The sequence below is a fragment of the Apteryx mantelli genome, chromosome 29, assembly GCF_036417845.1.
Source record: "Apteryx mantelli isolate bAptMan1 chromosome 29, bAptMan1.hap1, whole genome shotgun sequence".
In the NCBI taxonomy this organism is placed as follows: Eukaryota; Metazoa; Chordata; class Aves; order Apterygiformes; family Apterygidae; genus Apteryx; species Apteryx mantelli.
In genome coordinates this window covers 2,132,198-2,154,868 of record NC_090006.1, presented here as the reverse complement: position 1 = coordinate 2,154,868, position 22,671 = coordinate 2,132,198, and the positions used below count along the sequence as shown (strand labels likewise).

The window sequence follows — 22,671 nt, the reverse complement described above, 5'->3', positions numbered from 1 at the left end:
CTGAAGGAGAAGATGAAAAAAATCCCACCATTTCTGTTAAAGACTTGGTGTGACCATGGCCTAGGCACTTAGCCTGTCGGTGTCTCCATTGACCCTCAGCAGGCCGAGGATGACAGTGCTGCTTTTGCTCTGGGGCACAGCACAGGAATAGATGTGCTAGGCTGTCATGAGCCCAAACGCAACGGTATCCAAGGCGGTATAAAGAGCCCGGAGTGTTGCAGAATCACATTTTGACCTACTTGCCAGCTGTACTAAAGACTAATAATTACAGGCTGCAGTTAGGTGCGATCAGCTGCTGTTGTGGGTTTGGGTCCCACCTAGGGTCCCCTGGCTAGCTGGTTGCAACTTGGTGGCTTTGAAGGGAAGGGTAGAGAATGATTCACCTTAATAGTATGACGGGGGTTTTTTCTGTTCTGCAGTTCCAGGCAGTTGTCTGAATCCTATAGACCACTGAGACTCACCACTATCCAAACAAAAGTATTTATGGTTTTCTTAGGTAGTTCAACTAGACCTTTTCTGGTCTGAGCCTATGACGAGTGCATCCTTGTTCTTTAATTTCACTTCCTGGCTCATTACCTTGATGTTTGCCCATGAGGAAGGGACCCAGCCAAGCATTATACCTGGTTTAGCTTGGCTAGTGTGAATGTGTTGACAGTTATTTTCAAATACATATATATATTTGAAAAAATATGTATATTTTTTTCAAATATATATATATATTTTTCTATCAAAAGCTTGTAACGAGTTACCCAGCTGTGAACCCTCTGCTTAGCTGCAGAGCAGACATTATTAACCTCCCATTTCAGCCTCCAGATATCTCACATTGGGTTTGCACATGTAAAAAGACACTAAAAAAACACCAAAAAACCCCCACCTTCAACCCCCCCCCCCCAAGCTCTAGTATATTGCCTTCTTCCCTCTTGATTCAATTAGCATCAGTCAAACTTCAGCCTGTCGTTGCTGACGACAGGAAGGGGTCGCTGCAGAATTCAGACAACTGCCTTGTTAGCTCCTACTTGTGCTGTGTCTTGCAAACTAACCTCTGGCTTCTTCTCTGCTCTGATATTTTTCACATTCGCAAAGGAAAACCTGACGTAGCTGTTGAGAGTCTCATACCGGGCCTCGAGGCTCCGTTGCCCCAACGCCTTGTGTCACAGACTGAGTCGGTTGCTTCCAACAGAACAGGTTGGTGAGACAGGAGGGTGGGTGGGTAAGGTTGTGTAGTACCTCTGTGGGCTGCGTGACCATATTATAGTAAATCAGAAAGCACTGTCTGCTTGAAGGTACCTTCTTTGCTCTCCCTGCTTTCTGCACGCTCCCGCCAGTTTAAACTGGACTCGCTTGTGTGTTTTGTAAGTGGATCTTGCATGGTTCCTTAAATGTCAGCATTATTTTCTCCTCGCAAAGAGCTGTACTCATGCCTGTAGTACTCACTTAGCCCATCGTTATAGACCCGTAGGTGCCAGAGCAGTCACTGAGCTGTTCCACTGGGGCTTAGCTCACAATTGATGTCCCTTCCTTATTCTGAAGGCCTAGATCCGGCAACTTTTGCTACAGAGGGACTTGATGTCTTTTTAGAGGTCTGTTATGAAGCAGCCAGTACTAGTAGCTTTGCCAGAGAGTCCCTGCAACCCTGGGTGTTACCATGCCCTGCAAAAGTTACCTTTCAGATATTTAAAATTCCAGTTACTGTTAATTTCTGCGTTAAAGGACACGTCACCTAGGCTAGTCTGTAGCTGACAACTTGCTTCCCAAGAATCCTGCCTGCCTAGGTGTCTTGGGAAGGATGGCAGTGTGCCTGAAATAGCACGTTTGTCACTTCTGTCTTCCCCTTGGGTCCCGTCCTTTGGAAGGCAACGTGGGCGCTACCTGTCACAGTAAAACCCTTGTGGTTCAAGAAGTGGCTCGTGTTTCTGGTAGATGTGAGACTAGCTTTCACAAGAAGTAAGGGCTGTGCTGTTCCCTGCCCCCTGGTTAATTTAAACCATCGCTTCTGTGGGATTTCAGCGTTGTGTGCTTAGCTTCAGAGGGTGGTTACCTCAGTGAATCCGTGCTACGTATTGCTAAAAGTGTTGGGAACCCCTCTACCCTCACTGCAGAGCAGTAAGAAAGGTTTCCCACCACAAAAAGTGGAAAGATGTGGGAAAGTGTCAGCTTTGCAGCAATACCCTGTTTATGTACTAAGTGGACGGGAACAAGAATGTGCAAATCTGGGCTTAACCGTGTTTGTGTCCTGTTCAATGCTACCTTGCGGCCTTTGGATTTTAACCTGGATTCAGACTCTCTCACTGGAGAAGACTCTCTGCTTGACTGTTCTCTGCTTTCTAACCCTGCTGCTGACCTCTTGGATGAGTTTGCTCCTGTAGCTTTTGCAGCTCAACCTCACAAAGGTAAACTGTCCCTCTGTCTCTAACTTCTAACCTGTCCTGGGACTGGATCTTTAGCTGACGTATGATGCCACTTTACACAAGCAGATGATCTGACCCGTGTTCTAGTTGTGTTTTTTCCCAGACTGCTGTTTTATTCCCAACCTGGTGAAGCTTGTAATGTGCATTGAAATGCCAAGGGGAAAAGATAGATAAAGGTATTCAGCTTGATTGTAAATACAGACAAGGATTGTCAAGACAGGTAGTATCTCCTGTGAGACCAAGTGATACGGTAGGCTGAAAGGGTAGGCTTTTGAGTATGCAGCCTGCCTTCAGGTCTGCACATGAATGCACTTCGGTTTTATCTTTTGCACATGTGTTTTAAGACTTCCTCTTATGCTGCGTTATTAAGTTTGGAAGGGATCCTGATAATCATCTCTACTGATGTCACAGGTTTTTGAAACCAGTGGATTTTACTTGTCAGTGTTCATGTCTACAGCACGCAACTGAGCTCTTTCAGATTTGGAGACTGTATTTTCCTTTTCCAGAGGTTATCAGGAAAACACCCTTGAGTCAGACTGCAGTATCACATTGCAGCAAATGCGAATAGAAGCCCAAGTTCAATATTGAATTGAAAAACAGAACAGTTTACAGTAGCGGAAAAAAAGCAGAGCTACAGAAGAGTAGCAGACCATGTGTGTTAATTTCTTAAGAGTTGCAGATCAGGCTTTGCAGTATGGGATTATATGAACTTGCAAAAAAAGTCCAAGTACTGTGCACTAATCTGGGTTCTGTTCGTTCTTCCGCTAACAAGCAAGAACAGAGGACCCTGGGAAGCCGGGATCCTAGCTCAGGTGGCTTTTTCCAAGCTGCAGAGTGTCCAGCTGAAATCTGGGCCCTCTCATACAGCATAGCTAGAGTAGTGGTGCTGGAATACTTTGAATAGAAATATATAAATAGCTGGAGTACAGCTTGTATGGTGAACTTTTTCTGCTCTGTTCTGGCAAATCCTTGTTGAAGGCTAAAGCAGTTGTGAGCAGTGCCTGTGTTCCCTTGGTACAATGCAGAAGTGTTAGGGGGTGACCTTCATGTAAGCCAAGCTTGTAGTGAATATTGGGTAGTACACATCCAGCTAGGTGCGACGAGGACCAGGGCTTCTCTTCTATTTATTGCCTTGAAAAGACAAGCCCAAAGCGTGAATACTAACTGCTGGGTGCCCATTGAAAATGGGTTGCGCTTAGCTCATTTGGTAAGTATCCCTATAGCAACAGAAAATGATCTGTCCTCAGAGGAATCGCTGTAAAAACAGTCTGTAATCAATTTTTACACTTGATGGCATTTTAAAATGAGATTGTGTTTTTTGTAGAGCTTTTGGGTTTAAACAAGCAGTTCTTCTAATTACTCATTGCTATACTACATGCCCATGCCACTTTATGTTGAATAAATGACTTGAAATGTATGTTGAACAGTTATTATGCCACGTCTGGAACATAGCAAAGTGGACAGTCGGCCAAAACATGGTTGGTGTGACTTAATGAGAAAATGAATTAAGACTTCTGCATGACTTCTCCCAGGCTGCCTTGCTGTTGTTCCACTTGTGTTCAGGTAGGGTTAGATTTGCCAGGGAGAAGTGAGACTCTTATTAAGCAGGAGAGAGAGAGGTGCAAGATATTAAACCCTTCCAAAGCTCATTTGTGGCTTTTCAGACCCTGTTGTTAGAGCTCTGGGTGGGGTCATTACCTGTATATCTGTCTCTCCCCCCCCGCCCCATGTTTATCCTAATCCTGGCATGATGCAGCGCGCCTAAGGTGCAGATGCTGCTGTCCATGGTATAATCAGCCTGTGGAAATGCAATGCTGCAAGTTGTCAGTGGGACCAGGAAGATTTGAAAAGACAGCAATGTTTGAACATGAACTGGTACATTAACCAAGCCAGAGTGTCTTTTTCTGTGTGCCTAACGAGGCTGTGTCGTGTTTTGTGGGCCCTGAATTCTTGCTCATCTTTTGGGATTCCTTAATTTGCATTTGCTGAACACAGTGCTGAACTACATGTATGTGAGAGGGGAATTTTTTCACTTACAGTGATGTATAGTTACTAAGATCAGCGCAAATGCTTTTGTGAAGAGAAATATATCTCCCAAGGAGTTTTGTCCAAGTAGAAATGCATTTTGTTTCTCACCAGCCTTTTCCTCTCCTTAGAAAAGATAGTCCACAATTGAGCAGTGCTCCTTGAATAGCTTCCTATACAGCGAGCTCCAGAGGTATTAGCAATTGTACATATAAATGAAGTGAAATGGAAATAAAATGCTTGCAAAGGCTGCCAGCTAGGTTGAGAAGAGCCCTAAATAACTCCAGAGACAGAGTGGTGACAAACAGGAGACTTTCCATTAAGACACACAACCTCCGTGTGTTCTTGTCATTTTACAGCCTAGTCTTCTATAGAACTTGTTTTTTCTTAATCTGATCCCCTGGAGGACAGTATATTTCCACAAACTGTTTCTTGCATCAGCTCGCCTAAAACCTATTAGCATGTTTGTCAGCTTTAGGTAAAGAGCTTTTATTCATGATTCGAACTGAACAGGAGTGTTCCTGTTCCTTGGAAAACATAGACTTATACATATCCTTGCTAGGCTTCCAGAAATACTTCATATAGTAATTGAGGACCAGATTCTGGATGGTATTTAGGTGTCTGAAGTAACAAATAGCGATACACAGAGTGTGAGAAGTCCCTAAAGGAGTGTGATTGCCTAATAAGGTAGATAAATGTCTGATCTAGTATGGATATGGTTGAAAGTGCCTCCCACCAAGTGTCTCACATCATTTGAAACCAATGGAGTTATGTGCCAGAACTCTCTAGGGGCTTTAAAAAAATCTCTAAGTACCTAGTTACCTCTTCAGGCATTTAAACTCCTTTGGAAACCTGACTTTATGTTGCACTTTCTTGTTTTATCCCTGTGGGCAAAAAACTCAAGGGGCTTTGTCTCACACAGACAACCGGAATTTCTTCCCTCTGTGTTTTGCCTGCCCTTTTCTTCTCCCTTTATACGAGAGCTGGTAACTGAAGAGCAAGATTGCTCTCTCAAATGGTACTAATATCTGAGAGCCACTGCACGATGACAAAGAATACCTTCAGTCCTTGGGAACTTAAGCCTCAGGATTTTACCACAACTTTGAATTAGACTAATTGTTAAGCCTTTGGACTGGCCCAATTTTATTTTGGTTCTCAAGAAGGCTCACTTTTCAGTTTGCTTTGTTTTTTGTTTTTTTTCCCTCCACTTTTGTATTTAATTGGTTCTTTTACCTTTACCTTCTTAGACTTACCAGCTTTGTTTCACCTTTTAAATTAAACTCCTGCTTCTAAACCCTGTCTTTTAAAACATAAAACATCCTAACACTTTTGGCAATTCTAACCTGCTTTCTCTGCTATCTTTGCTTCTTTACCTCTGTTTCTCCTTTATGCTGCAGAAGATACTAACCTGATATCAGGCTTTGATGCTCCTGAGGGCTCTGAAAAAGTGACAGAAGATGAATTTGACCCAATTCCAGTGTTGATATCCAAAAATTCACAAGGTAAGCCAGGATTTGGGGTGAAAAAGGGAAAGAAAAAAAGAAATAGCACAAACTAGTTTTGGGGCAGTGGTGCTACAGCACATATGAAATCGTGCAAGCTGTCAACTATAAGATATGATTGTTGTAGTACATTAGTATTAATTTTTCTCCAATTTATACTGGCCTTTAAATTACTCTGGTTTCTTTATTTGTGAGAAACTAGCATATCCAAAAAGATGCAGTAGACATGTAAACATCTTTGCATCCCGTGAAGTAATTTTTAGCAATTTGCCGAACAGCATACTCAGGTAACTCTATGGCTCAATTGCAATGGAGAACTTCATTCTCAGAGATCTTTATTTGCTGTTCAAGTCAGTGGAAGGAGGTCCTTTGACATTTTTTTTAAAGTGAACTTTACACAAGGTGCAAGAAAGGGAGTGATAATCATTTCTAACCCTGAAACTCCTGCTGAAAGTGAGTTTTTCATTTCTGACTGATATTTTTTGAAGGTGCTTGTGGGAACCAAGTATGAGAAGTTTGGTAGATGGTTACCCGTTTCCTTTGAACCCCTTGAAGGGTCAGAGTCCTTAGGACAGAGACTGGGAAGTCTCTCCTTTTACAGCATTCCTCTTGCCTAGATCATATTAACATGATCTTTCCAAACCATTTCAGCCTCGTGTATGGTTGAATCTAAAAAGCAGCGCTATTTCCTTAAAACAAATGATGGTGCTGAATTTGTAGCTCTTATAGGGACAGAAGTAGGCAGCATTTTGCAGTTTGACCAGTCAAATGTCTCCTCTCTGCAGTCAAGCTGCTGAAAGATTTTGATTACAGCTTCTGGTATGCTAGCGCAGGCCTAAAAACATGCTCCACGGCTTCCTTTTTTGGTTTTGTTTGTTATTTTCATGGTAGCACTTTTTGGACTTCCCTAACTCCCATTTTCTTTTGTAGCATGATGTGTGCTGTACCAGCTGCTCACTGTTTAGGACTAGCTTTTCAAAGACTTGCCAGAAAAAGTTCTCAGACATTAGGGACTCTGCTCCTGCTGGAAGTCAGAGAAGAGTTCTACCAATGTTGGGCCAACATAGGCTACCTTAAAGAACAGCCCCTTCCTTCAGTAGGAAAGCACTGATTGTAGAAAGCCACAAGCTAGCTGAACTCACCCTGGAGTGGCTGGAAACTCAAAGATGCTCTTAAAACAGCAACTAATTTTCAAGCTATAAAATTTTGAACAGTCTTTTCTATAGGTTGTGGGAGTTCCTGTAATCCCCTTTTAGATTCTGTAGGAAGGACAGAATTCTATAACTTGGATGTAAATTCTAGGAAAAGGAAATGGTTTGCAGAGCTTTTGTGTTGCCACAGAAGTGGCTATGATGTTTTTTTCCATATGACTATTGTGAGCTAAGTTTGGAGGGGAGGGAGAGGGTGGAAGAGCAAGCAGGGGAATGTCATTGCTATCATGATGCAAGTAAACAGAAGATCTTGAGCAAGTTTTCCGTTTTACTTTGACTTTTTTCTTTCTTTGCTTGCTCTTGAACATCTGAAACTGTCGTGTGTGCGTGTCCTGTTCAATACTGAATTCCTATCTCTCACACTTTCAGGTGGGCATTCTAGAAACAACAGTGGAAGCTCTGAGTCCAGTCTTCCCAACATAGCCAGGTCTTTACTGCTGGTGGATCAGCTCATAGACCTGTAGCAGTGACACAGTAGCAGACGCAGTTTCTGTAACGTACCTAATCCTCCGTTTTCATTTCCAGAGGAGTTACCTTCAGTTGTGGTTCTTTTTTTTTTTTTTTTTTTCCTTAATTAAAAGAAAAATAAATCTGTCAAGAGGAGACAGTCACCCACTTTCTCCCCGTCTTCCCATGCCCCAGGAAAAGATTCCGTCTCAGTTCTCCAGGTAGTCCTCTCTAAAGCTGGTAAACCCACTGTGGTTCCTTTTGCACCTGTCTTTGCTAGCCTATGTCTAAAGGGAGCACCGTCATTAGCCACCCTGCTGAGATGTACACATAGCACCATGGAAAGCCTAACTGTACATGAATTAGATAATCGTAGCTGATGTATGATCCCTGCGTACAACAGACTCCTTTCTCCTTAGACTAGTGTGTGAACAGCTGTGTTTCAATCTTTGCATTTGTGTTTTTGGGTTTGGTTTTTGTTTTGTTCCTGTTTTTCTGATGAATGGGCAGGAGGAAGGAGACAGGTAAAATGAGTAGGGACATCCCTCTCCTGTAGAATACAGGTTAGGAGAGCTGCTATTTCTAAATTGCCAGTATATGCTTCAGGGGAGGAAAAAGCACTGAACTTCCCTGAAGTAGTCTTGCCGTAGTACCTCTGGTGATGGTGCGAATGAAGAGAGTTTTCCGGACTGCCCCCAGCTAATGGTTTGCTGTTTAACAATCCTGCTTGTGAATGAACTGCGCTTCCTTGAAGAAAAAAAAAACAAAAAACAAAAAAGAAAAAAAAACAGATTGTTAAAGCTGCAAAAATGACCCTAAGTGAAATAGAACAAAATTTTGAACCAAATACATGTGAGTATGGCTGTGATTAGCTTTTTGTTGGATTTTTTTTCTATTTTTTTGGCTGAAAAGGGCATTGTGGCAGCAACAGATGTATTTTCTGTGATTTCTTTTCTGTGTTTGACTGGAAAAATATCCCCCCAAACCTACTGTAAATTGTGTATGAAACAAATTGTCCTACAGTTGTTTGTCTCTTTTTAATCCTGGTTTTAGTCAAGCATCTGGTATCTGTTCTGGGTTCCCTGTTTTCTCTTGTAACTACATATAGTGCAAAACAGTTAAGTATGGAAGCTTTTTTTTTTCAGTAGACAAAGATTACTGTAGACTTTATTTTACTCTTCAGTCTTTGTGGAACAAGCATGCACTTGGTTCAGATGGTTTGAAGTAAGTGCTGCTACAACTTGATGGGTTTTACCTTTTCTTTTCTCCTTTACATGCTTGGTTTGTCAACTAGCTGGATATGCTAAACTTGTTTTCATTGGCTTATGAAGTCCGGAATTTCTATCATGTATTTGAAAGCTCTTTCTGAGCAGAAGGACTCTTCCTCTGTAGTGGAATAATTAATAGCTTACCGCTGACCTTGTGTATGTGTATGTAGCTGTATTAGTAAAAGTGCAGTTTCCCATGTGCGAAAGTATGAACGACTGAAATATGTATGTACTGACCTTGCTAAGAAGGAAAGAAATCAAAGTTCGTGACTGCTCCTTTCCTAACTCCAGTCTCTCCGCTATTCCCCCACCCCAACACTTAGTTTAACAAATTCTGTAAATAGAACTACCATCAATCATGTCTGCTCTACATTACTCTTCTTTTAAAACCTACACTTAATAATAAAAGTATTGCTTAAGTGTGTTGTATCATTACATGTGTATACTGCACTTTCCGAGAGAAGCTTTACATGAGAACTATGGAAATGACCTTAGTAAAATTGTGGATAGAACTTTATTATTTTTTTTTTGTTTTATATTCCTAAAGCACAGGCAAGCTGGACTGGATAACATGAAGAAGCTATAGATAGAAAGTTATTGTATAGTCAGATACTGAGAATATATGAAAAGAGAATGGATTTAAAAAAGTAACCATCTACTGTATATTAGAACAAAGAGATTTCTGTGAATTAAAGTACTTTTAAAGAATGTTTAAGAATTTTAAATCTAATAGCACTTGTTCAAGGGTTCTGGAAAAAATTATAAATGCACTGGGTTGTTAATAATGCTATTAAATAAGCAGATGTGAATGTTCCTTTCATTGCTTTTTCAAGTAGCTATTCCTGGATCTGGGTGGGAAATACGATGCAACGGAAGAGTGAGTCTTTAGAAATGTCTGTTATTTAGACCTGGTTCATCAGAAGAGACTTGCCTGTTATTTGTTAAATGAATGGAAAATGCAAGAGATGTGAAATGGGCAGATACGGGGGATTAATTTTAAGCTATCCAAAAACGTGATTGTCCTGCAGGCGTCAGTTTAGTGTTGCCATGCTGCCCAAAATTTAAGGAGGTGTGCAAAAGCTGCTGCTGTGAAGGAACAAACTGAACTTTGGTCCTGTGCGCACGTGGAAGAAGTTTGGTATGCAGTATTCCTGTAATGCCTAAGAATGGTCATCTCCTACAGCTATGGTTGCAAGCTTGTTGGAAACCCTGGGAGTTGTTTCCTGTCCCCTCCTAAGGGTTGTAGGTTAGGTCTTAAGTAACATAATATAAACACGCAGTCAGCAAAATCACAGCGGAGTGATTCTCCTCTCTGCCCATATGCGCTGTTTATTCATGTCTGGATGACAGGGGAGCCTTTATACCCAAACAGGCTTGAGCTTGTAGAGCGGTTTTTGGCATTAACTGCTGTGATGGATCCTCCTGATAGGTTACCTTCAAATGCAACCACTGTGCAGGGGAAGAGCGGTTTTCCTTTCAAGTCAAGGTTGTGCTTTGGAGGCAAGGTAAACTCTGCTTTTGGGTGGTGAGGAGCTAAAAGTGACAAGTGGAAGTTAAATGTCAGTTCTTGCTGATTGTCAGTGGATTTGGGTTTCTAACTGCCCCCTACCTTAGAAAATCTCCCCATTTTTTCAATGGGATTAGGAAAAGTGTAATACCCACAATTTGGAGATCAGCAAACTTGCACTGTATCTGAAAGCATCTCTGAAACACCTGTCCCAAAACCAGAAGGTACGGCTGTCTTAATACTGGCTGACTGAGTCTTCAGTGGGTTCTTTGTCCTTGTAGGATTAATTAAGGACTTTCCTGATTCTGCAGGCACTGTGCAACCTGAAAATTTGGGCTTCTCGGAAAAGTCTGTGCGAGATGGGTGGAAGAATCAAGAATTCTTGTAGGAATCACTGGAGCTGAGTTGTAGCTGATGTGGATGTGTGGGAAGCATGAGTGTAACATGAGGGAACGCTCTGAGAAATGAGACTTATTGGTTAACTTGGTTATAAATACTCAGTTAAGAATAGCTCCAGTGACTCCTTTTTTTTCACTCAGGTGTGGGCACTGCACATCTAAAGTGCTTCACTCCAGCAGCAAAGAGGTTTTTTTTACTCCCCCCCCCCCCCCCCCCCCCCCCCCCCCCCCGTGTCCTAGACTTCTGTAACCAAAAAGGAGTTGCACTTTGGATACAGTCAAGCCTACGCAAAGGAGTGCAGAAGCCACGCACAGTGCCAGATCTGCTCACTGCTCCTCGGGAAGAAGGGTGGGTTGGTCACCTGGCTTGTGGGGTTGTTTGAAGGACATTAGTGATGTTTAAGACCTGTGCTTCTGCTCTCCACAGGAGAGGGAATTTAACCGCTAGTAACTTACCCTGTGTTTTGCTTAAGCAGGCAAAGACCATATCTTGCATACGTAACACGCTGCTTGCGCACAGTGAAAATGAGGGCAAAAGATGCTCTTTGTCTCCAATAGGTCAATCTTGATTTCAAACAGCTGGCATTTAAGTGTGTGCAGTTAGTGTTTAACACCTGCTTTGTCTTGCTTTGCATGGTGTAAGTGACTGTAGAAGCGTGCCAAAAACAGATCATTAAATTTCTTATTGTTTGGGGTCATGTGGCTTAGTCAACTTCTGGAGCTGAAGAAGCCTAGGTCTGTTCCTAGACCTGCCACCGTGCTGTGGAGTGACTTTGGGCAAAAACCACTTTGTTATGCTGCCTGAATTGTCCAGTGAAATAGTAATGATGATACTGACTTTTCATGTTCTGCTTTGATATCTAATAACTAAAAGCACTGTGCGGGGGAGTTCTATACTGTTATTTAATGACATTGCTCTTAGGAATCAAAATACGAGAGAAAATTCCACTGTCCTTGAACGAAGGAATGAGAAGTCTTTTGACCTTTTTTTTTTTTTTTTAATGCCAACCTAGTTACCTTGCATACTAGTAATTATGATTCTTAGCTACCTGTTACCATATGTTGTGATCTTCCTGGCTTTGGCTAAATGAAATCAGGAACATTATCTGGTGGAAAAGCCTTAGACTCTTGGAATGCCTCTGTCTCTTGGAATGCCTCTGTCTCCTCTGAGGTTCTTGTTTTGGGCTCTGACCCCAAAATGAGGTCATCCTCTTGGTGCCCGATCTGCCTCCTTTGGAGCCCCCTGAAAAGGGACAGTAAAAGTTCTCTAGCTTTCCTGTAGGTTATTTCAGTACCTTGCAACCTCTGTGCCGCATTTTCCATAAAAGACGGGAACTCGACATGTCAATGCTCTAACTCAAGGCAAAAAGGTGTTTTCTGTTTAGGTTGCTATATACATTTAAGATGATTACCTGTTTTGTTCGTTGCTTTACACACAGCAGTGGTCTCAAAGCAGGAACCGTTCTGGTGTCTGCACCTCTCATAAGCCACGCGAACAATCTGTCTGTTGTGAGTGTTTAAGCAGGGCTACTCCTAGTGTACTGTGATATATATTTTTATTGTTAAGGTTTGTGCTGCAGAAGGGGAACCTGAGTATAATTAAGGAATCATTTCTTTAGTACGTGTATCTGACCCTTGAATAAAAATTTCCATATGAATGTTGTACAGGGGTACAACCTAATCTATAAACTCCAATGTCTGTAATTATTGTAAGGAATAAAGTTTGCAATCATTACTAGCGTGCATGCTTTAAAACCTGAGCATGGATTGACCAAGTAAGGGGTGTTTCCCAGTGAAGTAACACACAAATTGTGGGAGCGTGGAGGAAGAGGAGACAAAACAGGCAGCTGCCTGTTGGCAGGGTCCACCTTGGCATAGGAGGATGTTAGGAAACGCTGCCTTTGCAGAAGAGGCATCTCTTTTTGCACGCGGGGTTGTGGGTGCTTTTTGTGTTCATAGAAGCAAACCATCTGCATGCATCTTTTCAGGCCTTTTGCATAGCGTGCCTTTGGTGTGAATGGGAGCTGAGTCATGAGAGAATGGACAGGGCTTCAAACAAACCGGCGCCGTTTTAGTTCCATGGGATTTGCCCTTTACACTCTAATGATTCATGGAGTGACCCTTTTTCTCCTCTGCTGTAACACAGAATAAGACTGCCATTCCTTTTAACGTGAAACGGTCCCTCGAGTGCATCATTCTCATTGGTCTCTGATCTCAGACATGCTGAACCATCCATCAGCACTGGCTCACTTAAGCTGTCCGTCCTTCTAACAGTTATGTTGCATGCGCCTCCGAAGCATTCGGCTGCAAAGCCTGTAGCTGTGGCTGCTTATGGGAATCCACTGACTTTGTCTTGTTAACTCTAACCCAGCCTTTAAACAAAGTTTTGTTTTGTTGTGTTTTTTTTTCTTGGACTTTTCAGTGTTTGAGCATAGCTCAGTGTTTCATCATATGTTTTAAAAAAAAAAAAAAAATGTAAGAGGAGATGTGCTGGACTAAGCTACTTTCTAGTCAGATACACACCCAGGCATCAGATAATGTCTCCCTAGCTGTAGCAGTGCTGCTAGAGCTCTTCCTGGAAGTGTCCCTTTGCTTTTTGCTTCCCTTGGTGAAACAAACGGGGGGAACCCACCAACATCTAACAAAAGGAAAGCTGTGCCTGAGATCAGTTACTGTATGAGAGTGTCTGGAAGCCAGGTCTTCCTTGAATACTGGAGAAAAGCAACATGGGAGTAAAGATGATGCTTCTCTCCCATCAGCAAATCCCTAAACTCCTCAGGTAACCCACTGCATTTTAGCATTTCTGTTTCAACCTTGCTGTTCCCTTTTTTCTGTTGTTCTCAACTTCTCAGGTGTCCTCCTACTCTTGCTGTATTGCCTAGTGGCTTTGAGTGAAACCAGTTGCTAGCTGGAGGCCAGAACGAGATCCCACCTAAGCATCACTTCATTTTTCCCCAAGTAATTCACTAGTCCTGTACTGGCCTCTGCAGGAGAGGAGATTGCTTCCAAGCATTCACGGCCCTTCTCACTTAGGACAGGTAGAGAGAGTAAGAAAGCACTGGAAAAAGTCATTTTATTTTTTATTTTTTTAAATAAACCGTTCTGCCCATCATACATGGCCTCTGAGTTCAGAGATGCATGTTGCTACTGTCCTAAACCAGTTGGGGCTTACATGCAATCAACCCTTCTCTTATTCTCTGTCCTAAATGTCATCATTTACATGAATATAGACACCAACTAACACAAGTAACTCTTTAAAAAGAAATTCTGATCAAATGACTTGTTTGTGCTTTGAATGCTCTTCTTGTGAAAAGTGGGTCTTTGCTTTGCATTGGCATAATGTTCACAGTCATAAATGCCTTTTTCCATTTCTTGTTTTCCTGTATGTTATATTTCGGTGAGGACTGGATAGTTCAAAGGCATTTGTGTGATGGCAACTGGTCTTGCTCTGCTTCAGCCTGTATTCTTAAAATCTAACAATAATACCTGGTAAATATATAACCAACCTCCTGGAAGAAAACAATGACAAATTTCTTGTTCCTGTAATCTGAGATTAGTATCTAAGGTTAAACCATTGCGGACAACATAGGCTTCAGGAAAGATAGATAGTATTTTTGTAGACTAACTTATAAAATGTTCACATATCTACACTGTCTTTATTTAGCAGTGTAATGTATCTAAGTGAATAGTTTCCCAATAAATAACAATTTTGATGCCTAATGAATGAGTACTGTGTCTTTAATTATGAGAAGCGACTGAGTGGGTTAACTTTTATACATCAACAGACCTGATTAAGAAGCGATGCCTTGAGGCCTGCACTGGGTATATAAATTTGAGCTTTTAATTCGGGCAGAGTTTGGACGTGAGGATGCTGTTCTGTTGTGGCAAGGTTGGTTGGTTAGTGGGCTGCTTGTCCCGTCGTTCAGTGGATACCAGCTGCCAAAGAACCTTACCCCCCTTTCTTCTTGCAATTCACACTGCTTAGTTTCATGTGCCTTTTTCCTATCCTCTTGCTAACATGAATCCAATGACATACTTCTAACCTGCTAATAGTTCTTTGAAGGTAAGATATCTTCTGTTCTGTCTGTGTGAGTCATAAGGAAAAAAAGAAAAACTCATGGGCTCTTGTGACTGGAGAATAGCAGAATAGCAAGCCTCTCCCCACACTGGTGTGTTACCCTAACGCAGGAGCAAGCCAGTTGGTTATAGTTAAGTATTTCACTTGAAATCATTGTCTGGGTTGTTTAAAAGGTTTGTCTTGCAGTGGCTTAAAACAACGCTGCTATAGTTAACCATTTCATTGAAAACTATAGACTGACACTTGTTTTTTCTTAAAAATATATGTTATTTGAATGATTGCTAGGCTTCCCTGTGCGTTTTAGATGCACACGTGTGCAGTGTAATTCCACTTCAGTGAGATGGCTCCCGAGACCAGAGGCTATGCCGAGCAATAAATCTGCTTACAGGGCGCTCCTGTGTCAATAGGCAACAGTGCTGAATGAAATGACAGGAACTGTCTGTTTATTGGAGCTTTACTCCAGGCAACAGTGCTATGAATTAAAAACCTTTCTGATGGTCATGTAGTGGGTGGCACAAAAAAACTCGCAGAATGGTGTTGAGAGAAGGCTGAGTGTGACCATTCATGTGTCTCGCATCTTCCATCTCTTTCTAAAAACTTGTACTTGTGGTGTCCCTGAACTGTGAGGCAGTGCTAAACTGTGTTTTAATTTGTGTGCAGTAAACAACTTCCCTGGCATTTTTATTTTCTCTTGTTTGCTCTCCCTTTCCTTCCCATTTTCCATGCGTGATGGTGGTGTAAATCTGAACATCATGACACTTCTTGTGTAATAAGTATCTTTCATGCTTTTTGATGACTAAGAATGTGTAGCCTGTTGAGTAACACTCTTCTCTTCGCATTTGTAGGTCTGCAGAGGGATCCAGCCCTATTTCCAGTTGTAGCTCTTGAGCTCCGTAAAGGACCCTCTGGCAGTGAAGGACTCCCTTCGTACAAGGGTCAGTCTGAGACGCTGGAGGTGAAAACTCAGCACAACTCAGACTTGGACTACTTAGCAAGAGATGGTCCTTCAAGCAACAGCTCCTTCCATAGCAGTGAAGGAGAGGGGACAGATCACGAAGGAGATATTTTGGATTGTAGTGGGTCCAGGCCTTTACTGATGGAGTCAGAAGAGGAGGAGGAAACCTGCAAGCTGCAGTCTGTGCCGAAGGAAAGACATGAGGCTTCCAGAGAAGATTCCCACTCCCAGGTTTCCCAGAGTAGAATAGGGGAGACGCTATTCCCTGCCTTCCAGCCACATGCTGGTGAGGTTTTCAATGAACCGGATGTTTTTGCCACTGCTCCTTTCCGAAGCTCGAGAAAAGTGCTTGATGAGGTGGATGTCTTTACCAAAGCTCCTTTCATCTCCAAGGGCAATATGGCTCTTAGACACCCAGAAGAGACAGATGTATTTCTGAGAGCACCTTTCACTAAAAAAAAAAGCATGGAAGAGTTGACTTCTCATAGTGTTCCTAAGGAAGCGTTCACATCACCTGTTTTCATAAGCCAAACAGGCGATGTCCAACATGTGATTAATCCTATGTTCCAAAGCCTGGATGCAGCAATGCGTGGGTCCACTGCCTCAGCTAGATCTCAGTATCCGTCTGTAGGGTTTATTCAGCCAATTAATCTTCCGCCTTCCTCCGTAAGAGCAATGGATACCCAGGACAGCATCCCTCCTACATGCGCGCTGAAGGACCATGGTGGTATGCCCAGTGAGAGAAACCAAGGAGGACATGCACTCCCCCAGGAAGCCATCCTGGGCTCAATGGTTAACAAGCCTTTCCGTCCGCAGTCTTTGTCAAAATATTCCCGTCACTACAGCCCAGAAGATGGGCAGGGTCTCGAAGTCAAACCTATAGCTGCTTACAAAGTGGTTTCTCAGACAAACAGACAGGCTATCGCAGGATCTGTCTCTATTGCTTCTCTGTCTTCCAGGACTACAGAGCTGCCTAGTGGGGATCCTTTTGCTTCAGCACCCTTTCCTTCCAAATCGGGAAAGCAAAAGCCTTAATCTGCTGTGAGCTGGGAGGTGTGTTTCTGCCAGAACCATCTCTCATAGGACCTTGAACCTCTTAGTTGAATTGAACAACATAGCAATATATATATATATATATATTATTTTTTTCTTTTTGTCAGAATTCTATTTGCAGTGATACATAGTTGAACCATTTTAAGTTATGTTAGCTAGTCTGAATGCCTGGCTCTCAGGATCTCCATATCCTTTTCGGTTACTTCTTACCTCTCTCCTCTCACTGTCACCCCCCCACCCCCCTTTTTTTAGATGTTTTTCCAGACCAGTAGTATTCTGTACTTTCTGGCTGTGGCTGGGGAAATGCATTATAAGATGAATTACAATGTTTATTGATTACAGAGCAAGTCAAGCAGGACTGGCTAGTGCTCTGGAAAGGAAACTGTTTCACAGGTTAAAGGGTTGTCATGACTTCTTTTTTTACCAATGGGAACTTCTGGAAGAGATCAAGGTAGAATATTCCTGTTGCTGGTGATGATGGTAAACCTGTCAGCTGTAGCTTGAGAGTAGTTCTGTCATGAATTATGTGCGTGTTCGTAGGTTATATGCACACTGAGTGTAAGCTGTGCAGTCGATACCTCGTAGGAGGTTTGTGCACCGCTGATGTGAGCAGAGCGTTGGCCTCGTGCGTGCAAAGTCTCTTCACTCGCTGTGCCGTGTAACCGGTGGAAGTGCTTCTGCCCTCGGGCCTATTTGGGAGCCCAGAGGAGTTGGTGGAAGGACTTACAGTGCCTTCAATCACTTGTCTTGCAAAATGTCTCTCAGATGCATGGATTGAAACTGTTACTGTAATTGTTATTTGGAAAATCAAAAGATCAGGAAGAACTTCGATTTTTACATGTGTATTTCCTGTCCGGTTTATGCCAAAGTGTAGGACCCTGGAATTTTGCATATGGTGTTGTGAAGGAGAGCTGTGCGTTGTTACAGTATTAAAATACACCCTATGGAAAAGTACATTATGGAAACAGCTTGATAGAGGTCCTCATCCTACATACCTCATTTGGTGTAGTTCAGCATTGGCTGCAATCCAGTTACACTGATTTATACTAGCAGAGAACTTGACTCTATATTTATAGAATCTGCCTTTGGTTTTCCTGTCGATTAAGATGAATCTAAACAAAATCTACTTGCACTCCGTTTGGTAACATTTGCTTTACTCTAGAAATACTGTACTTCCTGCCATATTCCTCAAGACACCTGCTTATTATCACTTCTATCACTGATGTGATGAATCCCAAGATTGTGTTTGGAGGAAGCATAGTCCTGAAGGTTTACTATTTGTCGTGTGCTGGTAGCTGGGCCGAAGTGGACTTTGCTCCTCTCCCTTTTCAGTAAGGTAAGATAGAGACAAGAGAGTGAAACCTCCCCTCTTCCTTTTTCAAAACCCCTTGTAGCATAAGGTGTCTTGGAACTGCTGTTTCTGGCCAGCAAATGCGATACGTAAGTGTGGATTGACTTTGAAAATACCCAGATACAGGGACTCATTGGGCTCGCAGTCGCTGATGATCCTTTGCAGTGTAGTAATCCTTTCTCCTAACAGATGTTGGCGCTGCAGAACGTCTCCCAGGGAAATCTTTGTGGTTGTTTCATTTTGAAGGGCTTGACCTCTATGGAAAAACTCCCGTTGACTCCAGTAGTTTCTCGCCAAGTCTCTTAAAAGCCTTGCTGTGGCTGTTTCCGCAGTGAATTTGATTGCTATTATGCAAGCTGGAGCCTTGCAGTGAAGACCAAGGACACGTTATGCCTTTGCAGCTAAGTCCCCAAGTGGCTTTGAGCTTTTTGGGCTTTCACAGGGGAATTCTTGGAGCAACGAGTAGGCTGCGGAGATCAGTACCAGCTGTCTATAGAGCAGGCTTATGTTTTGCCCTCTTTCTGATGGGCTAGTGCTCAGGGAGAAAGCGCTGCGAGAGTACTGTCACGCTAAGAGAAGGAAGGGTCAGAGATCACGCATCTTAATTCATTGGTTTTGCACCAGTGAAAGCTGCTGCAGCTGAAAACAGAATTCAGTCTAGTCTCATGGAAAAAACTGACACCACCTACATCTATGGCTTTGGCTGGTCAAATGTCCAAATAATAGGCATTAAAGGATCTCAACGGGCATGTTAAAGGTACACGTGAAGCGTGCTCAAACAAAGCGCAACGTTGCACACGAAGGGGAATGCAGCCTGACGCTGACTCACTGCTGACTTTGAAGCTGAGCAGCATAAGGGGAGGATGGATGGAAAAATCCTGACTGTCAGGAGATGACTAGTGGAGCATGTGCAAATAGGGCTTAGCTACTGCTCCGTCTTTCCTTTCCAGTCCCCAAACTCAGTTCCTCTTCAAAATATCTCCAACTGCAAGAGATGAGCCAAATGTTGCTGATGGGCATGCTTGACACTGGGATTGCCTGGAAGTAAGAGAGAACTTGGACTGAAGACTTAAAAGCCACGAGGGTAGGGAGAGACAATATCTGAAAGCAAGGAGGCCAAGTTGGCTTGCGCAGTTCAGTTGCGGGCAAATAGTGGCTTGCCAAGCCCAGATTAGGTCACGTTGTATGGAGCTGGTCTGCTACGTTTTGAGTTAGAGTCAATATTGGTGCACATCGGTTGTTTAGAGTTTTTTTTTTTCCTTGTGCTCTTCTGTCACCAACCCTAGAAAATAGAAGTACTGTAAAGATATTTCTGGGTTTCTCCTGAGAAGCTTCTCCAGCTAAGCTGAGTCTGTTGCCTATTGCATGTTTTGTTGTCATCGAGTTTCCTTTTTAAATACCTGAAAGCAACTGTGCAAATAGGTTGCTGCTGGCTTGGATCAATAAGAGATGCTGAGAACGACTGTGATACCAAACTGTGAAATCTGAGGGGTGCAAAGGAGACTGAGCTTGAGGGCCCCGATTCGTATCAACACGCAGCCTGTGTTGTGGCCACACGTGCAGCCAGGAGACTGAATTTGGCGCCAAGCCCTTAAGTGCCCTCGGGGAGCTGATGGGAGGCAGGTCAGACCTTGACAGTGCAGGGATGAATCTGTGGAGTGAAGAGAGGCTTTGCTGGAATTAGCAGGTACAGCATGTAAATAAGATGCGTGTTAAGGTATTACCTCTGGTAACTGGATTCAGCCTCTTCTTCCTTTCTTTCATTTTTACTTGAAAAGTTGCTTTTGGATAATTCCGTGAAACTTCTTCAAACGGCATGTTTGTTTCACGTCCACTACTTGGAATGTCTGAATTAGCAAAAAACACGGTTAAGGAAGTGGGAGGCAGTTCCCCTTGGCACTCCCGCAGGAGCTCCCTGCCCCTCTCTTGCCGCTGGTGTCAGCGAGGTGGAGCTGGGAGCCACGCGGAGCTGGGACCTAGCTCTCCGGCCCTGCCGAGAAAGGGAGAACACGCACGCGTGCAGCCCGGTGTTTGCAGCAAGCCATCGATTCAGGTCTGGTTAGACTGCATTTCCAGCTAGCGTTTTGGCAGCTTATGTTCTTAAAGCACTTTACACAAAGAGCAAGCTAACCACGCTCAGAAAAGCTGGTGATCCTGCTGGCAAACACCTAGTGTTGAAATGGTTTTAAATATATGGGGGGGGGAAGGAAGCTTGTCTGAATCTTCACATGTGACCTATGAGGTAATGCATCTTCGGTTATGGTCAGAAAATTGAACTTTAATGCCTGTTAATGTGACTCATTCTAATTTCCAACTTGTATCCTCCTAATCCTACACTGCCAGTGCTGCAGCTCTAGCGTGATGAGTTTAAGTGGAAAGTTCATTCCTGTAGCTTATGAAGTTTACTGTTTTCAATGCACTTGGAAGAAGGATGCTTGTTTTCTTTGCCACCCAATCAGTAAGGTTCGTTAAGTAACAGCAATGTAGCCTAAACTCGGGGTTTTAAAGTCAGTTTGCTGAACAGAACCACTGCTCTCGTCGTCTTAAAGCTGTTAACTGCCCTGCGGTCTGCTGGGAGCGTCTCGGGCCGGTGCCTCCGAGTCGTGCCCAGCCGGAGACGGCAGCTACCGCTTCTCGCTGCGGAGCAGTCGCTCCCGTGACAATCGGAAACTTGTGCTGGGAGGGGGATTGGCTCTGTTTTGTAGTCACTGCCGACTTCACCTCGAATGCAGTTAAAATCCTGTCCCTTCAAAGGGATTGCTCGGTGTTTCTGCATGCAAAAAAAGAAAAAAGGCAACTGGCTCGGCTCAGTGCTTCACTGCGGTTATGTTTTTTCAGTGCATGTAACGGGACCAGCTGCTGTCGTGTTAACCTGCACTTTCCCTAGTCTGGCGCAGTATTTTCAAGACGTTAACTGTATCTCATCTCCCTTGCAGCCAGCTCAGCACTCTAGTCGTGTGTCGTAAGTGTTAAGTTTACAATCTTAGTTTCCTGAAGCCAGCGCATGCTCAATCCGTAATCCCCAGTACGCATGGAGCACGCCGGAGATGCTAAGCCTGGAACAAGCAAGCCGTGCAAGCAATCCTGACTCGCAGCGCCTGGAGCATGCCTTGGGTTAGATTTAGGCAGGCAAGACTGCGATCCGTGTAATCACTAAGCTCTCAATCACTCCAAAGTGGTAACTGGTTACTTTAACTCAGCTTCCACCAAAGACCGTGGTGTTGGGGAGCTGAATTTTTTTTCCTTTTTTTTTTTTTTTTATGGTGTTAAATCAAGGCCTTTTAGTGCACCGAAAGCCTCCGCAGCGTTCTGACAGCAGGTATCTCGGCAGCGTAATCATGCTGCAGTTCTGAAACACGTTCCTGAAACCTGATCAGCTCTTTAGCGTTTCTAATAATAAGCCACGGCCTGTCGTTCCCATCCTACGTAGGGTAGACACTGTCGTATGCACCTAGACTACACCCCTGTGAAGTTAGAGGGATAATGAGTGATCAGCTGTTTTTCCCCCTTTCAGACCCCAATCCCTCCCCCACAAAGGGATAAATGATTGTGTGCAAGTGTCGGGAGGGTTGGCGCTTTTGTTGTTGTTGTTTTTTAAGTGTCCACTTGTTCTGGGTGAGGAACTGGGATTAGGAAAACACCAGCGGATTCAGCTGGTGGGGAATCCCTACCACCAAGTCCAACGGGAAGGAAACTCTCGCCGTCCCTAATGAACTGTCGCTTCTGCGCCCGGCAGGAAGCCTGAGCTGGAAGCATCCGTGTCCTCGGCTAACTGTGACAAACAATCTCCGTGTGACTTTAGGTTGTGTCTCGTAAGACCAGTGTTGCATTTGAACCGCCTTTTTGTTGGGGTAATTCTTAGTGATATTGGAAATACCTCCGATGTGCAGGTTAATGGAGTAAAGCATTGCACTCCAGGCGTGATCATATGTTTCTGATAATCTTTATGAAGAAATGTTCAAGTTGTAAACTTATGTACATTTTATTAAAGCTGTATCTGATCAAAATACACCTTCTCTGCTGCGTGTTTCTTCCCCTCTGTTCATGCCAAATATATTTGCTGAATGCCAAGATTCTGGTTTTTAACTAGTTTTTCTTCCCACTAAGGCACTGAATTCCCTAGTGAGACTTTTATCTAGCAGTTGCAAAATCAAACCGATCTTGTTTCTTTAAGCAGAGTTTTTTAGCAAGGGATATTCCAGTGTATTGGGGAGGAACCTGGCTGTGCCAGGGCAGCGCTGCACCGGCACAAGACAGCCCCGTTTTTCCAGCAGCCTCGAACCCTGCAGATGCCTGACCCGCCGCAGGAGAGCAGGCACGGAGCGAGTCCTTCCCCGCAGCCGATGGGCTGCCGTGGCCTCTCCCAGCGCGCTGCCTGCGCGTGCCGTGCCAAACGCCGCCGTGGCCAGGAACAGGCCTTGGCAAGGCGCGGGGGGGACGTGCTTCGCGTGAGCGCAGCTGCGTGCCA

The 22,671-nt window shown here is 43.6% G+C and overlaps 1 protein-coding gene across 6 annotated transcripts in view; it reads left to right on the top strand.

Moving 5' to 3' along the window:
- Positions 1 to 22,214, top strand: part of AAK1 (AP2 associated kinase 1) — an 82,885-nt gene extending 60,671 nt beyond the window's left edge. For 2 of the 6 annotated variants that reach the window (XM_067312480.1, XM_067312479.1), the window contains 2 exons: positions 1,084 to 1,185; positions 15,690 to 22,214. In XM_067312480.1, the coding sequence (XP_067168581.1) occupies positions 1,084 to 1,185; positions 15,690 to 16,834 (1,247 nt within the window). In that variant the 3' untranslated portion in view covers positions 16,835 to 22,214. Of the gene's footprint in view, positions 1 to 1,083; positions 1,186 to 2,279; positions 2,391 to 5,830; positions 5,936 to 7,515; positions 9,281 to 15,689 lie in introns of those variants that run through there. The other 4 variants (XM_067312482.1, XM_067312483.1, XM_067312485.1 and 1 more) reach the window with 4 other exon arrangements.
- Positions 22,215 to 22,671: the final 457 nt, after the last annotated feature.